General features: G+C 41.5%; 1 protein-coding gene across 2 annotated transcripts in view; it reads left to right on the top strand.

The window, feature by feature from the left end:
- Positions 1-24: 24 nt before the first annotated feature.
- The window catches only part of LOC124185412 (ubiquitin carboxyl-terminal hydrolase 48-like), a 58532-nt gene continuing 32027 nt past the window's right edge, over positions 25-26529 (top strand). For both annotated transcript variants that reach the window (XM_046576169.1, XM_046576168.1), the window contains exons 1-13: positions 25-325; positions 494-635; positions 781-984; positions 1217-1543; positions 1643-1879; positions 1974-2224; positions 2351-2883; positions 3000-3101; positions 3265-3671; positions 3774-4101; positions 4288-4472; positions 23435-23542; positions 25889-25998. In XM_046576169.1, the coding sequence (XP_046432125.1) occupies positions 502-635; positions 781-984; positions 1217-1543; positions 1643-1879; positions 1974-2224; positions 2351-2883; positions 3000-3101; positions 3265-3671; positions 3774-4101; positions 4288-4472; positions 23435-23542; positions 25889-25998 (2926 nt within the window). In that variant the 5' untranslated portion in view covers positions 25-325; positions 494-501. The remainder of the gene's footprint in view (positions 326-493; positions 636-780; positions 985-1216; positions 1544-1642; positions 1880-1973; positions 2225-2350; positions 2884-2999; positions 3102-3264; positions 3672-3773; positions 4102-4287; positions 4473-23434; positions 23543-25888; positions 25999-26529) is intronic.

Raw genomic sequence — 26529 nt, 5'->3', positions numbered from 1 at the left:
CGTTTACTGCGGCTCCAGCCCAGCAGCGAGGTTTGCCATCGCGGCGGACTGATGTATTTAGATGTTCTTTTTCAAAAAAATTCTACTGTAAATAAAACGAGACTTTTGCGTGAACTTCGGGACAAGTAATCGTGGGATATTTGGAAAGTAAGCCCACGCCGCGGTGAATTATTTTCTCACGTTACTGAGTCACGAAGAGAGGTGTAATAACGTAAACAAATACTCGGCTCAAAAACCGTGTACTCTACATACGCGGATACGCATTTGAGTATTTGACATCGATAGTTAACCTCCAATACCGTCGGAATATTGGTCGCATTTACCGGTGAGTATATCTACCGTATTTTTCTCCACTTGAGCCGAGCTAAACTGGGTGAATTCATGCCTGGTAAACTACGCGTTTCTCGAATGATCGGGACTAACAACGCTAAGGGAAAAATTATCAACACTCATTTGCCGCAAATTTGTTTCCCTCATCACCACTGCATTTCAGGCGTAAACATGCCTCCAGTTAAGAAAATTGAACTGGATAAAATGGCTTGGGCTTGGGTTGAAAATACACCCGTCGATGAGATGCAGTCGATACACATAAAAACAGCGTACAGAATTGGATTGAAGAACTGCAAGACATGCAAGTAAGACATGAGCATCCTCCTTTATCTATGGAAATTATACAGCTGCGTTACGATACTTGTGTCAGCGAATAGCATCGTTTCTTGCATGTATGTTATGTCCTACCTTTCAAGTTAATATTGATCAAGTGTTCTCTATTTTTTCCAGACGAAACTGTACAAACAATCCACAGTGTTTGACTGGAATAGGAGAGGAAAAATACATGAAATCTCAACCAGCCGAGATTGCTCCCTTGGAAAGTTCGCTTTCTGAACTTCGTGATCCAACCCAGTATGTCGGATTGAAAAATTTAGGGGCTACGTGCTATGTCAATAGTTTAATACAAGTTTGGTTTCACAACGAGGACATGAGGTATGATTCAAGATTAACAGTAATGAAGAAATCATGTGTAAAACTTATGTACTAGCAAAATGTTAAATGCAACCATTAATATTATTGACAAATCCAATGAAGAGAACTTTCCTAAAATGTTAGTATATCGTATGTTTGACGTAGATGTTTTCAAAACATTGATATATCTCGTCAAAGTTATTGCCACTGTTTTATGCATGTCGATGTAATGGAATTTAAAACCTTATTGCAGGAGGGTGATATATAAGTGGAAAATCACTGAAGACCCTGAAGAGAGCGAGAATTTATTAACAGCTAAAAAAAACGGACAGCCGTATCACCCTATTACAGCAGTTGGCCAACTTCAGTATATATTTGCAATGCTACAGTTTGGGAATAAAAAGTCATTGGATCCAACGAACCTCGCAATCGCCTTGTCTCTCGATACAAGAACGCAGCAGGATGCCCAAGAATTTTCCAAGCTTCTTCTCTGTCACATCGAGAGGAAACTACAGCAAAATACTGTACTCACTGATACGTTACAGAGACTGAGCCAAGGCAAATACAGCTACGTAAATTGGTGCGTGTTGCGGAGTGAATAGTTATTTTTCAAGATGTATCTATTTGTAGGATATTTTGAAGGAAACACTTTAATTAGAGGTAATCAATTGTTTCATAGCTGTACAACATGCAGGACAGAATATTCCACGCCAACTACGTTTTACGAACTTGATTTACAATTGGCCGCGACTTTGAAAGAAGCATTGGAGACCTATCTAATGGAGGAAGAATTGACTGGTGCTAATAAGTACCTCTGCGCTACATGCAACGATAAAAAGGATGCTAGAAGATTTATCAGACTTGACGTACTTCCAGAGACCCTAAACATTCAATTGTTACGTTTCGTGTTTCATCGGTAAGTAACGAGTTACTGTGCCAAGTAGTACTGCTAGGCATAACGTATCGAGAACTGATTAGATGAGTGTTATATATTTTTCTATTCATTACAGAGATTCTGGCCAGAAGCGGAAATTAAGCTCGTACATTCAGTTTCCTGAGGACTTGGACATGTCCGAGTACTTGAAAAGTTCACCCCAAACACACTTCTACAATTTAGTTGCTGTCTTGAGCCACAAGGGTGCTTCGGCACATTCTGGTCATTACATAGCAAATATATGCAATTCAAACGGTGAATGGTATCAGTTCAGTGACGACAAGGTCGAAAAGATGCACAACAAACGCATCGAGGATGGTCTCAACGGTAGGTTATTGTTAAGGTTGAGTTGTAAATGATTCGCAGTAAAATTTCGATTACCTATTACGTGTATACCAGTTGTTTCACCTTCTAATCATATTTTGAAACTTTGTCATTCTTTCAATCTTATAGATGCTCCTAAAAATGTGAAACGATCGCGTGTGCCGAAAGGATTCCTATCGTCAAATACGGCCTACATGTTGGTGTATAAAAGAGTGAATGATATGACTAAATTAAATGTGTCAAAGAAAGGTAGACCGAAAAAGGTTGGTTCTGAAACGAGCAGCTTGCAGGAAACGGAGAATTTCAACCACACTAATCAACTGGAAACTCCAAATGATGAGAGGAAGGCAGATAGTGATTCAGACATGCCGAATTCTGAAGTTATCAAATCAGAAAGTATATCAGCGGAATTTTCAACAGAGAGTTTAACAGAGAAGCCTCAAGAATCTAATGCGAATAAGGAAGATGAACATTCAAACGAAACTGCTGACTGCGTCAAAGATCGTGAAACAGATATTTTGAAAAAGAGTGATGTCAACCAGTTGACAACAAATAATACGAATTCCACACAGATTTTGAAGAATTCAAAAATTGATTACAAAACACTAAACGGTGCTGCTCATAGAGCTATGAGCTGTGGTCAAAGAGATTTTTATGAAGAGGTAATGCAATCTTTAACGACAAAACAAGAAAATCGTTTCGCAATTACCGATCAAGACTTTATCAGATTGAGATTTAATTTTTCATTCAAATACGACAATCGTATTTTTATTTTCAGATGGAATTTGAGAGGTGGGAAGTAAGCGATACTGTACGAGAGTTGGTCAAGCAAGAAAACGTTAAACACGAATTAAGCTTACTGGCGATTCAACAGGAAAAGGTATCTAGCCAGCTGTGTGATATAATTTATGCGTGACTTTATTTTGATAAAAACTAGGAAGCCAAAGAAAAGAAACGTTTCGTTAAAATGACTGACTACTGGAAAGATTAACGTTTGGCATAATAATCATTCAAGAATTATTTACAAATTTATTACCTTTCAGCAAAAGGACATAGAGGATCAAAACGACAAGAGACAACTAGTTATCGATTTTTTCAATATAATTTTAAAGAATGATGGATCTGGCGATTTCCAGTGGATCCCTTCTGATTGGTTGTCGAAATGGCTTAACAGCTCGGCATCAACGTCAAATGGAATCATGCCAATAGATAATTCTGTCTTGCTTTGTCCGCATCATCGCTTGGATCCACTTCGCGTCAATCGTGCTAAATATGTACCGGCAATTGCGGCTGATATGTTGTACGCCAAATATCGTGGCGGCCCGCGTCTCGATGATAATTCGTTATGCGAAGTTTGTGTCAAACACCGATGTAAAATGTTGCGATTTAAAATGGCCCTAGAAAAGGATCAAAAAGAGGTGACAGAGCTAATGCGAAACTTCAAAGAACAGTAAGTCAGTACTTGAGTGTCCTTTCACATATTTTCTATCTGGAACAAACCATTACGTTCTTCAGATGTATCGAGCCTCGAATATTTTTCCGTTTCATGCAGGACAGAATCCAGCTACATCGTTGGTGCAGATTCATTGAGATCGTGGCGTCGGTTAGCAATGGAAAAATTTACTGAGGTAATGGAAAACGAAAAGGAGACCTCGGATAACAACGAAAATCAAGGAGATCGGGCAGGCAGCCCCAAAGAAAATGAAGAAAGTGAAGTAATACTAAGTTTCAATGAAGATTTGCTATGTGAGCACAATTCCTTGAAGACGCCAGATGCCAGCAGAAAACTGGTACCCATTGAAGTTTGGACAATACTTCAGAAGTATTTTCCTAACGCTCAACAATATCCCATCACTACATCTCCTTGCACGACTTGCGTGGTACGTAATTTACTATCTTGTGTTCTGTACTATTTACCAAAAGGTTTTCATTTGTATGCGCACACACACATACATTATGTTTTTTTTTTTCTGGTCCAGCCTAATTACCACAGTCTTTTCAAATAAATCAGTAACCAATGAAGCGTTGTTTTAGTCATTTATTATAGTCAAACATGTTTAATATAGGAACGAATGGAAAATGCGCAAAAAGCAAAGGAGGACGACAAAATAAAAGCGAAAAATCAAAAAGATGAATTACCAGATTTCTACTATGCAAAAAACAGAAACGAGATTCTCAAGTGCGAAGATCCCGAAAAGATATATTATGCCGTTGAAAAAGGATTTGTTGACAGTTGGAGATCCTTCATTCGGTGAGTGATTTAAAATTATATCCATATAGCAAATAGGCTGTTTACACAATTTGCAAAAACTGGACTCTTGAAAATGTTAGGGAATTTTAATTATCTGAAAATTCAAATTGTCCCAAAACAAACTCAGAAAAATTAGGAAATTCGTCAGTGAAAAACTGTACCAATTTGGAGTAAAAGACATTCCTTGCTAACTGTCCGAGTTTTGTTTGTTCGTTCTTTCAGTTGAAATACCGAATGACAATAATAATTTAGAGATTTTTCTGTACCGTAAACAAAGAAGGGTTTGATATTCATTTCACTGCCGAACCACGTCTCACGTTTTCTAGTCCATAAATTTGAATCCAGCCTATAATTCTGTTAAAATATTTTGCAAAGTCCACGAGAATATCTGATTTAAGAAAGTTTCTAAAGATTAGAATTTTGAAGCATCCAAATATTGAGTGAACCCAAGAGAAAAGAAATTATACTCAACGAAATTGTTTTTGTATTTTGGTAATTTGCAAACTTCATGGTGATTCGATAGATAACCATGAAATATTTATCGATCAATTTTACATAAAGTGCATGAATATGTGGTAAAAAATAGCGATCCAGATATAAAACTTATAAATTGTGAATGATTGACCAATAAAAGTAATAGTAATTTTTGTCGTCCGATTCGAACCAATAATTCTGTTAGAAGCCAGGCTTCTATATGAATTCTCAAATTCATAGTAGAAAATTCATTCCAAAATTTTCACATTCGATTCGTTTGAAAAGTCGTTGCCTTAGTTACCGAGGACTCAGCAAAATCCGTTGGTAGTTGGGTAGCATTGCGCTTTTGATTACCATCAGTCGATAAAAATGCAGTTTTCCTTGTTTGTCGATGGTAAAGTATGTTACCGATCATTGGCAAATTCACGTTGGATGACGATAGGTAACCCCCCTACGGATATCGTACAGTTGTCGGTGATTCTTTCACGTGTCCATAATTTTTTATGAATACATATTACATCATGTGGCCAAGTGGGGCCTACGTGCTTGAATAATTCGCCAATCCCGACGTATATACATACATTCATCCATTATGCTCATTGCGCAATCAATGAATTGTCGAGCAACTGCGAGATCAGATATACCTACGTATAAATTTTACCGGCAAATGAAACATGGGGCTTCGTACACGTCTGCATGGATTTTCAAATACCCTAATGATTTTCTAATGCACAATGGCATCGATCAATTTTGACAGGCGTACTTTGCGGCTTAATTTGTATTATTACACTTTTTGCACTCTCGCTAATACGTGCAGCTAAGAGTGTATATCTAGACACAATATTCATTACTCCGTCGCTGATCGACATCAGTTTTGAAAATTTTCGCCATGGGATTTGAAAAGTATTGGTTTGAACTTAAACTTGCACTTTCATTTAGTGCACGGCCGAAACTATTCCTTGTACGTGTTGTACAGATTGTCGAATGTTCTCGAACCCGCGGGACGGTCACGCTGCATAATAAAACGAACGAATTGCTCCATGAAAATTGTCAAGGCGTAAAGGATGGAGAACTTGGTCCATTTCACTCGGCGTTATATACCTCGAGTGACCTAGGATCCTCGGGATCGAGGGGAGAGAGCCGGCGCTCCTCGTCGCACATTAACGAGCTTTTCCTAATTATAAGAAAAAACTGGCCCACACGATTAAGGGTAGCTCCGCGTGGGACGGTGTGGGGCGGTCAGAGCTAGGGAAAACTAATTGAAACCGGCTAACGACCTCCGAGCAAATGATACATCGCCCCAAGGAAAGATCTTTCTCCTCTTAATACCTTTCCATCTTACTCAGAGTCTTCGTCGCGGCTTATCTGTATTCTATCTCGTCCACGATCCACGCCAACTGATACCCGAGTGCATTCTCTTCTACGCATGTGATCGTAGTTTCACTTTCAAACGGATTGGATATTACAATTCTGTTTAATTGACTGAGAGAAAGTTTCATAATATCGAGAAATTAATCTAGCGGGTGACGTTCGATTGGTCAGAAAATGCATGATTGATATTATTAAAAACCGATCGTCTGCTTTGGCTATCGCTAATCGTATGATCCAGTTTCGTTTTATCCAAACACATTTCCGCAGCATTGTTCTTGCAGATTTCAGGGAATCAATCAATCAGTCCTTGACTTTTCTTTCGTTTGTTTTCACTATTACTATCGCTGTTTTTATTCATCTAGTTTTCTTATTATTGTTTTACGGGAATTAAGTAAGATAAATCCTACTGTTTTTCCCCGAACGATGATGAGGAGTTTATATAGCCTCGGCGGATTTGAAGCGTGAAATCGCCGCGCTAAACGTCGTTAAATAAAGTAACACTGCAAAGTAACAACTGTCATAAAATTTTCATCACAGCCGTGTATGAAGCCTAATCGTTGAATAATAGGGTGCCATAAAAAATAAAATGACGAAAAAATTTTCAGTTCACGTATAAATATAGGCAAAATTATTAACGTTCTTCAACCGTATAAAATGGGTGTATTTTTTAACTCTGGTTTTACACACCTATTATACATAATCTCCATCTCTGTTCCCTTCCGCAAATTAATCAAAGACCTTTAGAAAGAGGAGCTTCAAGCCCGAAGACAATGGGGTTAGCAGAAAAATATTTTCGCCTTCCACGTGGCCGCGCGCGCAATTTCGCGATAACAAATATTATGTAGTACATAGGCGCCTACTCGAGACCCTCGTAAATTTTTTTAAGGGTTACGTATACCGACGTGTGGCAAGAGAGAGAGAGCGAGAGAGAGAGAGAGCGAGAGCCGCTGCAGTCTTCCCGGCTCTGGCAAGCCTGCAATTTTTCCCTTCGTGATTTTACAACGTTACATATCCATAATTTGTCCGCCGAACTGCTGCGAGGGTTGGGGGGGGGGGGGGATATGTGGTACACGGAGGGATAACTTAATCGGGGAATCCGACGAAGGCATATGTGACACCGGACATGACGTTGGTATACGTATAACCGTATATAAGCCGCGTAAAGAGTTGATCCCCGGTTTGTCCAACTGTCACTGAGACGCGGAGCATAGCTCGCGGATTACCTAACACCGCCAATTTAAATATGTCAATCTCAGTTGTCACGCTAAATTTAGCTTGATGCCTGCTTGCGGACTCTAAGGATTCGGACACGCGTGGTGTGGCTTTGCGTGGGAACTCGTGGTATTCACCGCAGTCGTGGAAACCCACGGAATATACATCGAGAAGTCAGGAGGAATCGTAAATAGTCGTAAAAACTTACCCTTAGAAAGAACACCTTCGAAGTTCTTTTGCAAAATTACACCTTGTGAGATTGTTTTTTCACTCTTTGTTCAAATTATGTACCTGAATCTGTTGCGTTTGGAATTTCTAAAATTTTTAATTCCACGCAGCTTTCAATCTAGCTGATAACCAAATTACGACGGAAAGAAAACTTCTTATTTCTAAAATTTCGTATCATGAAATGACAGATCAGTCGATCGATCGATTGACTAGGAGTTTAAAACTGTCGTGGAAATCGTGTTGCTCAACCGCGAGTGGATCAGGCTGTCTTATAATTAATTATTAAATATTATAATCGAGAGTGAATGAACCGAGTACGGTCTCTTAGTAATCGCAGTAAATTTCCGTCGAATTTCCCACTTTAGCATAATAAATAATTAATGAAGTGTTTGCAATTCGCACGAATCCTTATGTTCCGAGTCCTGCTGCAAGGTGGCGAAAACAAATGGATTTTAGGATCGCAATTTGTCTGAGCGAGTTTTAAAGTCTTTGCCAATTCGTCAACGTCACTCTGACGGATTTTAGAAAGGATTAGACATTTGCATAGACGATCGCTCAGAACATCCCGCTGTAGACGTTCGGGTGTCCCGACCTTCTCGAAGAGATCCAGAGAATGCGCCTGATTGTGAGATGGAGAGAGGAAGATGTAGAGGCGGACGCCAATCGTGTCTCTTTAAAGAAATTTGAAATGTTTTTAACAGTAACTTGCCGGCATTCGAATGTCGCATAATTACGCCGGCAAACATTCGACGACCTTCATGACGCGCAGGCGAAAGACGGTCGAACGCAAAGCGCACTGCAAGTGATTAGCAATTTATTAGGGCGTAAGTGCCGCGGGCGTCACCCTACCGAAATCGGCCTCTTGCCTCGGTGAAAAGGGACGCTATCTCAAAATTATTAATCATATTGTAACGCGTCGGGGACCGGGCGACCGCTCTATAGACTTATCTGACACCTTAATCAATCCCAAGTTATTAATTACGACGCCCTTCGCTCTTCGCTCTTCGCTCTTCGCTCTTCGCTCTTCGCTCTTCGCCCTTCGCCTTTTGGCACGCGCACCTCTGCCGCGAACTTGCCATTGTCCGCCTGATACAATGCTGTGTCAACAAGGATGGGACTCGTATTTTCAACCGCGGGAAACCTGCCCCGCCAATTATTCATTCACTACGCTCTATACTCGAAATTAAGTCTTCTTCAATATTTCTGCCAAGAAAAGCTTTCGCAACAGCCCCGAAACGGGATCCATTAAGGGGTACAACCACTGTAAAACTGTAAAAATTTGATAATTTATTTTTTGACGGATGAAAAGGTAATAAGATAAAATAATATTTAACTCTTACGGTGCCCGCCAATTCACATTTTTATTAATAATTTTCTGAAATTTTTTTTCAACGATCTGTGACTCCCGATCCTCGGAATTCAAATTGTTTAGAAGCTATTTCCGTGTTTAAACATGAAAAAAGAGACTCAGTCACCTGGAAATAAGTTTTAATATTGATAAAATGTCTTAATAAGATAGCACAGGTTAATAAAAAAATAAGTAAACCCATGCTACGCAACTACCATTGCGACTGGCATTCAAAGATCAAAACTGACCGCGTGCTCCTTTTGCGGCAACTGAACTGTTCTATAAGACTTGAAAATAGCTCGAATATTTTTTATTTATGTTTATTTGATAAAGTAAATAGATTTTGGATGGTTACGTTCATATCCGCACTCAAAAAATAATAGATACGAGAGACGGGTATCCGGGTACCCTGGGTGCGCACGTAAGGGTTAGGGAAGTTATTGGGCATATATTTAAGTGTAACATGAAAAATTGCTATCGACAAACATTCAAAATTGGCGACACTGGAGCCATTCTCGTGAAACATGTTGAATATTATGCGGCACGCAGTGTAACCGGTGCAAATTTGAATCTGGACAAAAAAAACTACTAGGAGTTTCTTTAAAAGTAAAAGGTTACTCGGAGTAACCTTGTAACCTCCAGCGTTTATCCCCCAAGCGTTTCTTGTACCACGAATCTGTATAAAGATCAGCACTGTACTGCAGGATTGATTTCATTGACCCTTATTTGACAGTGCAATATTTTTCTAAATAAGAATTTTCACCATGAACAGAAACTTTCTTTTTCCATTCCGTCAACCTTCTGTGTGGCCGTTTCATCACAACTATTCGAAGAAAGATATACAAAAAAGTGTCGCATCGATCGCACAAAATATTTGAATCCTGGAAGCAGCCTGTACCGAGAAAAATTTCTAGTTGTGGTTACTGTACAGTCCTTAACTATTATAATTTTTTACCATGCTCGAAAAATATAATTCTACGTACATATATGTGAAATTAAGATTGGTAGCTATGACCAGTAAATCTAGTACGTCTTGCTATATTTTCTTGTAGCTATTGCGGTGATTAGACGTTGGTGTAACAATAAATTGATTTTGAAGCGTTACTGAACTCGGAAAAAGGGGTAAACTACAAAAACAAAAACAGACTTACTCTTGCAATAATTCAAAAATATACAGTAGTAAAAACTACGATTACACGAAATGATTGCTTGTAAGGCATTTCCTTGTTATTTGAACCCCGTATTTCACTAAGTATAACTTTCTATCACAACCATAACAAACGAAATTCTTCTCAGCGTATTCCTGCAGCAGCCCGCAATATAAGTTTGACTATATTGAAAATCCCACGTCAGACGCGCGTACCTAGCATTGTTCCTTAACTCGGTTGCGATTAATATTGTCCAACTGTAAAAAAATCGATGGAGTCGCGAATAATTTGCGCTCATTTGGCAAGATCGTGTCGTCGTCGTCTGCGTAGTCGTCGATGTTTTTCAGGGCTGAACGGGGGCGGCTAGACCAGAAGTACGATAAATCATTCCTCGAACCCGGTCGCGGGGAAAGTCCCCGTGCATCGACTCGCGAAATCCAACTACCCTTAAATAAGTTGATTCATTGCGCTGGGGGAGGGCAGAGCAGTTGTTGATATTTTGCTAATTCCTGGGAGATCGGGACTCCTTTGCCGTTCCCTCTTTCTTCTCTCTTTTTCATCTCTTGCGTCTCTTTCCTCCCTGCCCAAAACCGTGAAGAAAAAACTACAGTCTGTATTCGTAAGAAATATAAGTAAATTAACTCATACGATTTGTAAGACCAACTTCAACCTGTATTTGAGGAAACTTCCTCTTTCCTATAAAAAGTATAAACATAAAAAAACTAGTCTCCGTTAAAATCTGTCGATGGAAAAAATTTCCAAAAGTACGATTGAAGAAATCGAGAACGACAGGTGGATTGAAAAATTTATTCGTGGCGTGCAAAAAATTACAACTTTCTGCAAAAAAAGAACACAGTTAATCTGGTTTCGAAAATTAAAATCCTCGTAAATATTGGAGAACAAAAAGAAAACTACCTTCAACAAGTTTGCCGGAAATTTAACGAAACATTCCAATTTCAAAGGATTCCGGGGCATCGACCGAGCGAATGGGTAAACGTCGAATACCGAAATTATTTTTAGTGATCGAAAGACTTTCATCAATTGAAAACGGAGAATCGTCGTTAACTACAAAATCCTGTACAGTGTTGTACGCAAGTGTGACCAGTGGTAGAAATCTAAGCTGAGGATTGAACATGATTTATAGGTGTACGCGATGGCGTATATATATATATATATGTATATGTGTGTGTGTGTATATATATATTATATATATTATATATATATATGTACAGATAGCGAAGTATAAAGGCGGCATAGAAAGGTATATCGTACGAATTCTTCTCCGAGATTCCGGCCATCCGCGTGTCTCGCTCTGCAGAGGGCGGCCAGTGTCTCGGGGGCGGCCATATATCATCCACCCCCGGTTCGCGGGAGGGGTGGAGAGTGGGTGTCGGGCGGCGGACTGGGTGGTGGCAAAAAATCTTGCGCGGCAAAAACTATCATCAGTGCTTCGCGGGGCGAGCTCGCCGCGCCGCGGCAGAATTTGCGAAAGGGAGGAAGCTGCTCGAAGAATTCTGAACTGAAATCCTGCTGGAATTTCGTGATTCGACCAGGATTCGCGGACGAGCGAATCTTCCGCCACGCTTTATAACGTTTACGTACAACCGTATAAGGCTAGACTTGCGGGTCAACTTTCAAATGAGATGATGAGAATGTTATTCGGGAGAGATTCTTCTCGAATTGCGTGGTAGCAGGTATTATGATCAGTTAAGGGGCGCTTAAAGTTGGGCAAAAACGCGTTTTGTTTTTTTGAATATGATAGGAAAAATTCAAAAATTAAAAAAATTCCGAACGGCACATTCTTCCGAAATACTTGTTTGGTTGTGTGTAGAAATATTGAGATCAGTACATAAATACTTGTGAGAAAAACCATGATTTTGAAAAAATTCATCTTTTTTCACAAGTTTTAAGATCCGTATCTAAATATTTGTCACCATTGCGAAGGATTTTCAGTAATCGCTAGATTCGGATTTTCGATGCAATTTTTTTTCACCAAGTATTTACAGGCGTGGAACTCCCCTGTTCGATGGAAAAGAAATTTCTTTCAATTCGTAGTTATGCAGGAGTTTTTAGTAACGAAGTCTACATTCGCAAATTGCCTGTAAAATGAAAACTCAATGCGAAAAAATGCACCGAAGCGAATTAGCGATAATTCAATTCACGGAAGTGTGTAATAACACGGGAAGAATCTGAAATGAGGTAAAAGAAAATTTTCAACCATTTTACACTCATAAATACTTCAGCAGTAAACTCTTTTGATAATATTTTACTCGGAGACTAAAAAGTGGCTCACCTACCACCGTAATTCAAAGGGTCTCGGTAATCTCATCGCTCTCATTGTTGAACAATTACGGTAACGGTCGAAGATACTTATCTCGAGTAACCATATCGCCCTCAGCCACGAAAGGCGCTATAGTAAGTGTATATATATATATATATTATACCATTCAATCCACCTTGAACGAGATGCGAGAAATAGGGTTGCGTGGTTCATTGACGTTTTAAATATCGAGTCTCATTGCGACCGAACAAACCCCCCTTGGCTGAAAATAATTAAGCTCGCTTCAACAATGCGCGATATTTTATATATTACCTGTGCGATCGTTGCTGTGATATTTTTACGCCTGCATGGAATCGGAGGGACTTGAGACGAGTGATAAAATTGGTATAATTTTACGATTCATTTTAATTTACTGAAATTATAGGTCTACACACACACACACACACATGTCCAGCTGTATCAACCTGCTACTTCCGTCGACACTTTAGCATGCAGGATATGACTATTTAGCGGATAATTTATCTGCGAAGTTAATTCACTCCTGATTCTATATTCATTACTTTTGCATCGCATGAAAAAATGAATAAAACTGTCGACATTCAGGCACATATTACGTAACATATACAGGTTCTTGTCGAAGGTGTTTGCGGAGCGTCCCAGAATCAAAAACCAACAGTTTTCAACTTGGAATGTTACGTTGGCAGCGTCGTTTTGCGTCAAAATAACAATTGACGTGAACATCGATATAAAATGGGTTTTAGAACGCCTTTTTTATCGTTGGTCTAAAAAGTTTGGCTTATCCATAAAGCAATTATTGCTATCTAACTCTAAATCCGTATATTTTTCCTATTCGCCAAAGTTGATTCAGTTTCCCGGTTCCATCGCATAAATTCAATTTAAATATATACGCTCTCCGTCATAACCGGTTCGATAATCTTTCACTGTTACGCCGTATACGTACGTATATCGATGTACAAGAATATAGGTATATTACGTCTAACCACAACTCAAAACGGTTAGTCAAATTTCTTGGATAGTTTGTTGCAACGTCGTCTAACAACGGAGTCTCAACTGACAACGCGCGTGTGTGTTTGCGTGACCAGCGTGACCTCAACAGCTGCAAATATCCATTTCACGTCTTCACATCTGTATCCCGATAATATCCATATTATAAGCAGATATGCATGTATATGTGTATGTACTAGTTTTCACTCACCCTCCCAATTACACTATCGGCCGTAAAATAAGTAAAGTTATAACATGCGTAGGTAGCAAAGAAGACTGTAGCGGCGGGAAAGAAAAACGTGGAATAGAACTAGTACTGGAATAGATGTGTGTGTTATACGTAACGATGAAAATAAATGAAACACGTCGCGTGGTCTGCCATCATGCAGCGGCAAGCGGCATGTTTAAATGTAGGTACTTGTATTCATCATCTTCTCCGATCGGACCTCGTGGTCGGGAACTCCGTATCTCTATTACATTCATCCGGAGTAATACAGGTATACCAGCTACGAGGAGGATCAGCAGGAAGGCGGGTACAAGTGAAGACATTCCTATCCGCGGTATTATACACACAAAATCACGTCGCACACGAGATCCTGAGCTGAGTTAGCGCCGAAGGTGTGCCGCGTCCGTGTGCCTCCGCGGCAAAGCGGAGAGTCAGCCACCTCTGGCATGGCGTGGCCGTAATATCCATGCATCTGGATGATTGTCAAGTCGGAATAAGACGAGGCAAACTCCTCGAGACGAGATCGCCCGGAAGAGGGGGCTGATGCCGAGATGCTGGCCATCCGACTCTTGTATGTGCCTCCGATCTACACCCGAGGGTCCGGCTCTCTGACGGCGAAGCATTCGACCGTACAGCGACGGTCATTACGCGAGAGGGAAGCAGCTACGTGTATAGCCGTGAAATAAAACGATATGGAAAAAACCAAAAAAATTCCGGGTGAGAGAGGTGCAAAGGTGGAGGAAAAATAAAAAGTCCGGGCATTGCCAGAAAAGGAAGGAAAAATTGGAGAATAGTTGTTACTCGGCCAAAAGGTGAAAAAAAAAAAAAAAAAAAAAATCAGGCGCATTGTACAAACCACGGCATCGGACGGGACGCGGGAAATAAGAGAACTTTTCCATGGTTAACAATAAACGGTAAGAGCGAGATGCGCTGTCGGCTGTGCAAAGGCCTGGTATCGGAGATGAACGATCGTCGCGAGGATCGGAAGCGTATCGTACCTTATACCTACTCGGGGATCATGCGGCGGGTGTCAGGGAAATAGAGGGGAGACGTGAATGAACGACGGTTAATCGTATTCCCGGAATAGGCTTGCCGCGCGCCGTTTGTCGCTGCGGGTTGGTACTTTTATGACCGCGGTGCCATTCCTTGAGGAGGTTGGCAGGCGCAAGGTGCCTTCCTCCCCCTTCCCCATCCTCGTCCTCAGCTTCTTCTTCTTCTTCGTCCTCTTCTTGCGACACTTAACTGCTCGCCGCGTCCGCGGTAATTATTCTCCGTTGATGCTTCCTACTCGCGCATCTCGAATCGGCTGCCTATTGTCACCTGCGGCTCACTTCGTCGCGCATTCCGCAATCGTGGGCTGGGCTCACGGTGCAAGTATAAGGCGCAGCTTTTACAACGAAACCGCCGATCACGATGCCCACGGGATGATATGATTTGTCCACGCGGCAAAAAAGACGCCAGAAACGCGGCTTGACCGTCGAATTGACTCGCTTCTGGTGAAGCGGTAATTGCTGAACGCGACGAGGAGTCGACTAATTAAGGATACCTATTAACGGTGATATTAAGCTGCCTTCGAAGCCGGGTTCGGCGAGCTCATCGCTGTTTCCTCTGGAAAGGTATGTGTCTGTCTATTCGCACGAGAATCGGGATGAATGGATACGGAAGATACGTTCGCTCGCTTGCGTCTAACGTGAAATCGACACATATCGCGTTCGTATCGGAGCGGTACAAGCGCTTAACGCGGAATGATGCCGCGGACGTGTGTACGAGCGAATGCAAAGAGTGCAGTTTGAGTTCGTCCGTCGTACATGCGTATAACGCAAGACGCTGACGAAAAAGACGAGAGCCAACTGCACTCGGAGAGTGGCCGGTGTTGCAGCGGCTTCTCCCGATCGGTGCACTTGTCCGCGAACGGAAGCTGGAGCCAGACCAGGGCGTGCTAGAACAACGAAAGCTAATTATGCCCTCGGATAAAAACGAAATCGGAGCAAAAACCATCGATAATCGACATCCTGTCGGTCGATACTTTTTCAACCGAGCTTTATAAACACCGTCGCTCAGCGGCGTTACATCTCGACACCGAACAGGCCTCGCGCCTCGCGAACCGATCGTTGGCTACCTGTTGTCCTCGACGATTCGAAAATTACCTCGTGTACTTTTGCGGCGACAGTTCTTTAAACAAATAGCCGTTGTAAAAACGACGTAACGTAATCGCGTATCGACTCGACTATTAGAGGCGATTCAACCGTGACGTTTGCGTATTAGGGTAAGGGCAGGAGGACGGGGGTCGAAGCAACGGTATCTTCACAAAATTTCACTTGTTAATATTTCATTAATATCACGTAAATGACAATCTCAATTATTTAGTTTTTCAACATTCAGCAGCTATTACGACCGTAACACTGTTATACGCATCACTTCCATTGTGAGATTCAAACAAGTGCCCGAGAATGCGGATTTTATAGTTCCAAATCTAATTTCAAACTTTGGAATCGACGAGGACACCCACGAGATGATATAAGATCGATTCGGTGTACCTGGTTTTTTTTAATTCTTTTTATCGAACGTTTTTTCTTCGTTTAAACATATATGGGTAGATCCATTACTTTTCGACCGCAGCCTGCGGGCTTGGGTCAGCGATTCGGCTGCTGATTTTTTTCAAGAAAGTAGGTTATAAAAAAAGACGATTCTTCAAATTTGAGCTTAATATAAGAAAATCTGGTGGCTATAGAAATTTTTGAAATTTTTAATAATTCAATTTTTTAGTTATTTTCATGATTTTTTCATGCGAGCTCTATGGGACTTAAAGACTCGAATGAAACGGCGTTCCCCTCTTCTGACCTTGTATTTTTAAGAAAAAAATAGTTTTCTACTCTAAAGCAAAATCCAGTTTAATTGGGACCCTTTTCATGAACTACTATTTTAGCAAAATTTCGCATAAATTTGAAACGCTGCCAAGTCAAGAATTTTCCAAGCAGACGGCTCAAATTTTTCGTCTAGATATACTTTGTCACTACCTACACGAATTATTATTAATTACCACGTTCCTTTTTATATACGGCCTCGCAAAACCAACTGATTTCTGAAAAATCGCCGTTTTCAGACAGCTGTAACTTTTTTCTATCAACTCGAAATCGCTTGAAATTTTCAGGGAATATACTTCATTCTATCCCCAAACAACGCTGAAAATTTCCAGCTAGGAGTCGAAGTTGTTAACGAGCTGTGAATTTTCAAAATGTTCAAGTTTCCCACATAATATTTCATATTTCATGGCATATACTATAATATACATACTATTGAACGAGGCAATTTTGGTCGCACTCGTTTTTTCCATTCGGTAGAACGAGTAGCCTCGAATCCTGTAATCCTCTCAATTACATTCGTTTAACTGATAATTGGATGTAATATCGTTTTTCATCGGTATAGTTAACTTCGACGATTACCCAAATCATCGTAATTAAAACCTGCATTATACCAATGACCGTTGGCTCGCCCGATCGAATTTTCGGCAAATCGGCAAGTGAACCCGAGTCGGTATAGCCTAGCGAATCGCATATCTATATCGTATGTGTCAGGCTAACGTTCCTCGTCTATAGACCTTGAGCTGGTCATCATCCGCCTCGGGTTCTTCACACTGCAGGCCTCGAGGCAAACTCGTCAGCGATGCGCCTCTCGGTTTTTCTCCATTTTTCGAAACCGATCTCGGCCGATCTATACGGATGAAACGCAGGAGCCACGCGGTGCGGCCGGCATGACCACTGACCACTGACTACAACCTCCTCGCCGCTACTGAGATACGCGTGAAAAACATGTCTCTCGCTATGCTTCGACGCACGTCTGCCGGCCTGTGTATCCCTGTTGTTGGGTACCTGCTACATGATTCGAGTGACGCAATGTTGCCTCCGAGCGCCCAACTATCCGTTCCTCTCTAACTACACCCAAGTATTACGCCTTTCCTCGCTGCCCGTATCTTCATCATCCGTGGGTCCGTGGTAACTCTTCGCCGAACGAGCCCCGGTAGTTGAGGCTTGTTTACGGACATTGAGGATAATTCAGCGCAAATTTGCATCGAGCATCAAGCGGACCCCGAAGAACGTTCGAACCATCTGTCTGCAATTGCGTGGTCAGAGAAACTCGTAATTAAAATTGATGAGTTACAACGACTGGCCGCGGTCAGCTTAGCGATCAGCGACGTTCGCTCGTCTGTAAAATAGTAATCTCTAGTATAAGTTGAAAAGTTGAAAAAGTATCGAAAGGAAAAAAAGCGAGTATTAGACAGCTCGGATATAGTTGTTCGCCCGGCTTTTACGAGTCTACTTACCTACCTGTGCCCACTTATATCGGTATAACTGGTGATATTTTCTCTGCGGCGATATAATCCCGAGGAGTGGTGAACGATTGAAACCAATCGAAGGAGGAGTCGGACGTTTCCTGTCGTACACGCGACGAGCGGTAGCAGTGTTGGATATATAGCACGGTTGGTATCGTCGAGGCCGAGGCTGCTATGAGCTTACAGAGTATCTTGGGGGGGGCAAAAAATGGTAGTGATCCAGTCATTGCGGTTGAGATCTTATTATTTGAAGCTGGGCCATAATATCCTGTTCTATGCACGAACGGCGACGGTGACAGCCCTTAACTAACCGCGACGAGTCGCGCGCGTATATAGGCTTCGGTTATTGGATATGAAGAAATGAAAATAAAAACCAAAACTCCGGAGCGCAACAACGGTCTAATAAGCTCGATACTCGCTCCGAGACTCATCTGACCGGTTCAAACGCACTCGAAAATATCGGAAAACCATTACCCGACTCTTACACGCCGTACGAAGGTATGTATACAACGTTATGCCCGAAGCTGTAAACTTCGCTCTTATGCACCGGCAAAATTAGTACAACTTTCATGTTTATTTGCACTTTTTCGTTTCCTGACTAAAATCCGATTCATCGTTTCGCAGAAGTTTTCTCACGATTCTGTTTCGGTCATAGGCCTGTAATATCAGAGCGGATGAAAGAATTTGATTGCTCGGTAAAACCAAAAATGTGTTTTGTTAACGACCGCAATATCTGTTCACTGTATATGAGTTTTTGCTCGAATCACGAGCCAGCTGTCGTTTTCATACGTTGGTGAAAAGTTCTTCGGAATTTTCAAAACTGACAGATGAATCTTCGTCTTCCTTAGACGACAGTGGTTCATTTCACACTCTGAAATTTACTCTTTCGCAATGAATTACCAATCCCAATCAAATCTTTCATACATTCTGACAAGTAACTTTCGTGCATTGCGTCGAATGGTTCGTGGTTTTGATACCGAATCTTATACGCGTTTAACCAGCGTGGCAACAGACTGCGAATAGTTAGGTAATCTCGTTTCGTCTATCAGGAAAAGTGAAGAAATCATGATGGACCGTAGGAAAAAACGTAAATTTTGTATAAATTGTTTTCAAACTTCAGCTATGCTTCGTAAATTCAGTTAAGCTAAATTTCGGAAATGTTATTGTTCAATTTATAATTATTTGTGCGAAACGAAACTATAATACGTGTATTTCGGATGCAAATTTATGCATATTCACGGTGCACAACTTCTGGAGGTTTTGGTCATAAAATCAGTCCGACATTCTAAGTTTCTTGGCAAAAAAATTGAGGAATTTTATTTGAAGAAAGTTGTTACCACCCTGTTAACTTTTGGAAAACCCTTCGGACCATTGGCATTACCCGCCTTAAAATTTATATAAAAATATTCTCTCTCGGAGTCACATACTTCGCACTCTCCGGAGCTAATATATTTCTCCCTGATCTTTTTTTCGCGGCTCGATATTAGCAGGAACAAACCGCCCTACAAACGACACGATTATTTGACCGTAGGGGTTCGCCGATGTTTCTCCCTCCGCTCCAGCCGTCTCTCTTCGCCGCTCCCTTTCTCTCTCGCTCTCGGCCTCGGCCCTCTAGGCCGTGCAGAAATAAATCTTATGTTTTCGCGTATAAGCGACCTTTTAATATCACCACCGCTGATTTACGAGGCCGGGATATACACGAGCCATGCATCTATGCGCGCCGACTGCCCTCTTCAGCGCTTTCCTGACCGGGACCGGGATCCCTATACACACCAACGCCGTGCCGTCGCTGCCCTCTTGACTATATTCGTCTTATACCGAGGACAGAATTACTCCCCCGGTGTTATATCATTCTGCACCTCCTAAGCGCGTCTTCACCTCTGATTTACCGATCCTTATTCTCCCCCTTGAATCGCGCGTGTCTTTCATCCGATTTGCCTACAAAGTCATCGGCTTGCAATTAGTATTGCATACGACGTTCGAACGAGATCGGTACTTATTTATCCCCGAACAACGCAGTCTTTTATACGGTATAACGGACTTTCTTCTTGCGAAACTCAATTCCCTGTGACACTGATTTTCATTTTCATACGAGGACGAGGTTTCGCCTGACAAGCCTAAGAACTTTCAAGACTTTTTCTTGTTTATTGTAATTATAGTCTGAAAAAAGCATCTATCCTCGTCTTGTTCTTCACTCACGTTAAGAAACTGACATATGAAACGTCTTGTCCAATGCTCATTTCCCATGAAAAACGACACAGAAATGAGCATATTCTTACATATACACCTGCCTCCAACATAAACTTGTCAAAAGTCGTAATCGCCTGGGATAATGCAGTGTGCGGCGTCGACGCAGAGCCGTATCCTTGCGCGAAGGACTAGCTAAGGACCAGGATGAGGACGGGGTTGGAGGGAGGGTAGAACCTTCCTCGAGGCTTCAGCCTCCGGCTGGTCGACCGCCCTGATCCCTCCCTCCCCGGGGAAGGGGGAGGAGAAGGAGGAAAAGGAGGAGGAGGAGGAGGAGGGAGCCAGGGATTGGGGCTGTGCATCATTTTTCACGCACCGCGGGGGTGGACGTTTTTGCTACCCCTGCCGCTGAGTATCCAGATAATGTCCTTAAAGACAGATATCTCTTACAACTACGCATTTACCCGGCGACGCACGGCTAATAGGCCGAATCCGTTTCGACTCCTTTTCCTTGTCTCCCGGGGAACACGCCAACCGCAAGATATACCTGTAGGACCGTTATATGTCGCGACCTTGCCGGGGAAAATTGAGAGCGAGAGAGATAGAGGAGAGAAGAAGGGGGACGAGGTCTCGTCCGTGCGGCTCCGCACCTCCGCACCTCCGCAAAATCCTTCGTTATCCAACGTCGAATTGTTGTATTATCCCTGTTTACGTATGTACCAACCTTTTACGCAAATTCATTGTGGGACACACGATTCGATCTCGCTTTGCACGAACGAGCCTTCGTACCTTGACGTGACGACGGCAACGGTCGGCAAACGTACGTGCATCGCCGCTATTCGTGAAATCGGTACAAACCCTGACGTGTTTTACGTTCAGCTTTGCGTCACACGTGCCTACTTTCTCTAAAAACAGTCGCGGTTACACTTTGTAACGAAATTCATATGCGTGCGGGAACTGCAAGATCTATTCACGCGTGTAGTTTCAACCCTAATACGCCCCATGAGCCTTTTAACGTTACCCGACGTACCGCGGGTTTCACGCGTTGACGAGATAATTTGTAGATATCTTCAAACTGAAACGAACACTGTGAAAAAAGTTGACGTTCAAATTAACCGACGTGGAATACTGTAGAACAATTTTTGGGATCAATCTGGAAATTTAGTTCACGCAAACTCATTGCCTGTAGAAATCCGTACCGAAATTTTTCTCGTCAATCCGCAAATCGTGAAGGAATCGATACCTGTACTTCAAGACGGGCATCTATGCAGTGACTTTATACCCAGCTTCACATATCATCGGAAGTGCGAATATTTGACTGTATGGGTAGTGAATTTGAAGGGTAGTAGCATCATTGGAGTATCCCTTTCGCTCAGATGTGAATATATATATATATATATATTAGGGTGTTTCAGACAAAAATAATTTAAGACTTCATCGGCGCACCCCCTAAAAAGCTTGTTTAGGTCGAAAAAAGGATTCTGTGAAAAGATGAATGTTCGATGTTATGTTGAAGATGGCGCTCATTTGATTTTTCAATTTGTTTAGAATTTTTTTTTCCCTGAATTTGAATTTGAATTTAAAAAAAACACATTGAAACACTTCAATTATTATTTCTTTCCTGACATTTATTTTCAACTCAAAGACCACGATCCATAACACAACGATATATCATTCGGGAATCATTGTCCTAAATTAAAAGTTCGTATTAAATTATAACTATTTTATGAGATTGAATTAATAATGAAAATCTCGTCAGATACAGTTCTCCATCATGTATTAGAGACTCGATACTACAGGTATGGATTTTCTTCGTGACGTAAGTTGATATTACGATTGACGTAAGCAGTAAAAAACAAAATTATTCGCGATACTGCATAAATTCAAACGTACAAAAGCGAGAAATCAACCGAGTGCGATTTTCCACATAACGTAGAACGTTTATCTTTCGACAGAACCTTTCTTTCGACCTGAACAAACTTTTTAGGGTGTGCTATGGTGGGAAGACGCAAATTATTGTTTTCTGTAACACCCATCTGGAAATCACACCTCAATTAATCGTACCCACCTACCATAACTTCTTTATTGCGCGAAGTGGAAAACTCGGCGAGGGTGGATTAGGGCGCGATTGACACGCGTAGGTGCGTACCTACAACTGGCGAAGAGTCGACATGTTCGTCGTCGGAGGTTCTCCCGGCCGTCGGCGGAAACGATGCCCAGCGTTGTCGAGGCAGATAGGTATTAATTATACGAGGCTTGTTCAAACACGCGAACAGCCGGGGACGGAGCCCGTCCGCAACCCCTTATTACAGACAACCTCCCCTTCCGCCACCCTGCCGCCCTTTACGTTTTTTCGATGCTTTGTTCAACTTTTGTCGCGAAATTTTTCCGCTCGTAACGGAATTATACCCCAGAGATATCCCCGGCGGTAGGCTCCAGTATGCGTAAACATTGTTCTCCACCTGACAACGGCCCGATCCTACTCGTACTCCAGTAATTACTCGTACGAGGGACGGAAGATGTTTCATGGTATCTCATAAGGGAGCTGCGACTTGACAACCGGGAATGGATGAATATTTATCAGATATCCGCATTTCTCATCCTCTGCGGAACGACTGCTTTCACGGTTTATACAACTCAAGTGATGTTAAAATTAATTGTAAGCCTGATCAATTTTTAGTTCTTCAGAGCCCGTTGATTTGAAGGTCCGCAATCGTTGTTTTTTAAATTCTTGAGAATAGCTGCAGACGTTTGTTTGTGATGAACTTGGAATTGTTTCCAACGTTTACAAGTTTGCAAATTTAAAAAACAAATTTCATGCATAACTGCGGAAGTTTATCATTGAAAAGTTATGAGACACTTGAATTCAATGATGGTAAATTGTTGACAAAAAAAAAAAAAGAAAAATTTATTCAAGCTGTAAATCTGTGAAAAATAATTCTACCGATGCAACGCTCTTTTGTGATTGGCAAATGAACGTATTGAGGAGCCGGGCTGCGGTTTGTGGAGTGTAAGAAGTCGCTCCGGGGAATGTTTTTTGCCTTCTTCTTTAACACTTCAATCTTCCATCGCAGCTAATTTGTTTTGTTTTTGAAATTCCATCCGTTGATTAAATGTTTCTTCAAATAATTTTTCTTGTAACACTGTTTCAGCTACGCGGAAATCTACGCTCGAACGCCACCGCCGGGAATTCAAAACTCGGTACTACTCTGCGAACCGCACAAGGGACTCCTCTACCATCCCAGCGGCGTTAACGAACAGTAAGTGTTTGTGGTTTATTTCAGTAAGGCTCGGTCTGATCGAGGTTGACGTGCGATGCGAGTCGGCACCATTTAAAAGGAAAAAAAGTAACGCCCACCATGTTTGACTGTACGTTTGTAAATTTTTAACCAACTTGCATTCGGAATCCCGTCATTAGCGTTTAAAAGCTTTCAATAATTCAGCACAAATTAACTACAGTCTTCCTTGCGAATTTTTCTTCGAACAAATAGACACGACGCTACGCACACTCTCTAAAGATCCGATTTAAGTACGGTAAAAAAAATTAGGCGAATCAATCAGCGTCAAATCCAGACGATTCATTCAGACGTATCACGCACACACAGCGCGGTATTCTTATTTCTATAAAAGAGCGAAAGAAGGAAAGGAAGCAAGAAAAATTGAACCTAGTGAAATTTTCCCGAGAAGTTGACTCTTCCCTCCTTGCCATGCCGCCATGCCGTAACCCAACGACTAGAAACACTTTGCATGCCCGCGGATTTTCTTGAGAGAGACACACGCGCTGTATTATAAAGTGAAAGGACCAAGTTTCCACCCCAACGAAACGCTTCCCAGTGATGGATACGCACTGGTGTCACCCGCACGCCCTCGGGGGCAACCCCTGACCATTATGCCAAGCCATTGTCCACTATCGGACTAAGATAGCGACGAGGATGCCGAGGCCAAGTCGCGGTCTCGCCAACTTCGCTGAACACCGTTAAAAAATCATTTCTCCCCGCCCGCGCCCCTCATATTCCTATACATGTATTACTATATATGATGTTGTACGTTTATGCATGTATATATATACATATTTGAATGTATACACGCACGGATTTATTATGCATGTGCACGTATTGTACGTCTGCTGTATGTTATCCAAGGATCGTATAATACGGACGGTTCGTTTCTGCACCGCCGCCTTCCTCGATCCATGCACGCGGTGATGCTTAATTGAACAACTTTTTTCACCGCATCGCTCACGTTTAAATCCGGAATTTTCTACCCATAACTACCGGACGAAAAAGGTCCTCTCACTCTCTTCGTATTGTGTACATATAACGTGACACGTACCGCGACTAGCAAATAGACCGAGAATTTCGACTGTACACATTTTAGCCAAATTTTTCGACTCAGTTGTTCGCTGTACGTTTGATCAAACTTTTTTTCAAACGATAGAAACAGGAAAAACTTTAAATTTCTCTAGTGGTATATAAATGTGTTCTAATTTTTAAAAGTACTACACTTTTGAGGATCTATATGGTTAGCAATTTTTTTTCATCTATCAAAGTTCTGTAACTCGTACAAATTTTTTTTTTTTTTTTAAACATATTAGCTGCGTTTTTCACGTATAAATAGAAACAATTCATTTTCTAAAAACACGTTCTGTATTTTCGTATGAAGAAATTATTTTATCATTCCGTTAAACTAATTTTCTCTCCTCCGTCGGTTGATTTTCTTTTTTTATGCAAACGCTGTAAGAACAGGAAATTTCATAAAATACTTGCATGTATTACAAAAAAACGAGAATCTCTACAAGCGTACGATAGATAGGTTATAAGGTAGAGATAGGTAATATCCGTCGATCGGGGTATGCATAATGTAAATTTTATTTTCCTCGAGTGCATTTAAACGGAGATCGATAATGTTTAAATTAACAAGTTTTTGCCACTCATCATTCAACCGTTAGGCAAATATGCGGCAATATGCTCGTCAACTGTTTTTGTCAAGGGAAAATTCAAATGAGACCGCGCGCGCGACGGCATATTGCGCTGAATGAAAATTAATGCCGCATAGCTAATTACAAAATGAAAACATATATATGTACAAGAGATTCGGATACGTTTATACGTATTTATATATGCGCACAAGTATCGTTAACCCGTGTCTCGAACTGATCGCGCATCTGTTGAAAAGTAAGAATATGCCTTACGGGATTTCGCGTAGGGTATACCTTACCGATTGTTTCAAACGACGAATTCAACCAGCGTGCCAAAAACCTTTTTAACCTTCTCCGGTTCGTTTGGTGGAAATAATTCAGCGAATTCAAAGTTAAAATCCACGCTTCCACGGGCAGATGGTTTCGATCTGCGGAGCAAAAAGCCAGGACTCCGCGTCCGTCTCTGGGTCTGCAAGAAATTTCTAATTTGCGGTATAATTAAGGACGGGGTATGGCAAAAACCGTTCCTAGCCTCGATCTAAACTGTAAACTAGGAAAATTGAGAATTCCTTCGCAGGGTGTGAATTCCACCGGTTCATTTATCGCCGTTCGCGTTTTATCGCCAGCTGCACCTGCAGCCTGCCATTGATTGATCCAGCATCTGCAACGCAACTTTTCTTTGTTACAGATTCAGCATCGTGAATACCGAGGAGTGGGTCAAACTGACGCAGCATTATCAGGTCGATCACGCCATCACCCTCAGGAGGAACAGCGAGCGCCAGATAATCTCGGTCCCCGGTGAGTTGAATGGACTAATTTTCACCATTCGTGTTGTACGCAAGCTTCGAATTCCACGCGATGAGTCACCAAAACTTCTTGCAGAAATTAATCTAATCGCTTTCCAATAATATCGAGAACGGTGCTCTGATATTCGCCACTTGATTTTGGTCCGTTTCGTCGATAAATCTGACACGATTTGCATTATACGTTATACATAGTCCAAGGTTAATTATGCGTTTCTTGAATGTCAGACGTTGCAGTCGTTGGTACACGGCTGTATACCAACGTATAGTTTTGTTTGACGGATATCGTCGTTTGTTGCGTAGAAGAATATCTTGGGCAAATTATGGTGGATTTCTTTCACTGAAAGGAATTAAGTTTGTACTCGTAATGATTCAGGATTTCGATAAGATTCGGCAAGTCGCAGTAATTGCTTTGCTTCTTCTTGAAGAAGTAAAAACGAAATGTATGTATGTATGTTTTGAGGAGACGCAAAGAAAACGCGAAATGCTGAGAAATAAAATTAGAAAAAAATGGTTGAAATACATG

The sequence above is a fragment of the Neodiprion fabricii genome, chromosome 6, assembly GCF_021155785.1.
Source record: "Neodiprion fabricii isolate iyNeoFabr1 chromosome 6, iyNeoFabr1.1, whole genome shotgun sequence".
NCBI classification, from domain to species: domain Eukaryota; kingdom Metazoa; phylum Arthropoda; class Insecta; order Hymenoptera; family Diprionidae; genus Neodiprion; species Neodiprion fabricii.
This window is presented reverse-complemented; position numbering and strand designations above follow the sequence as displayed.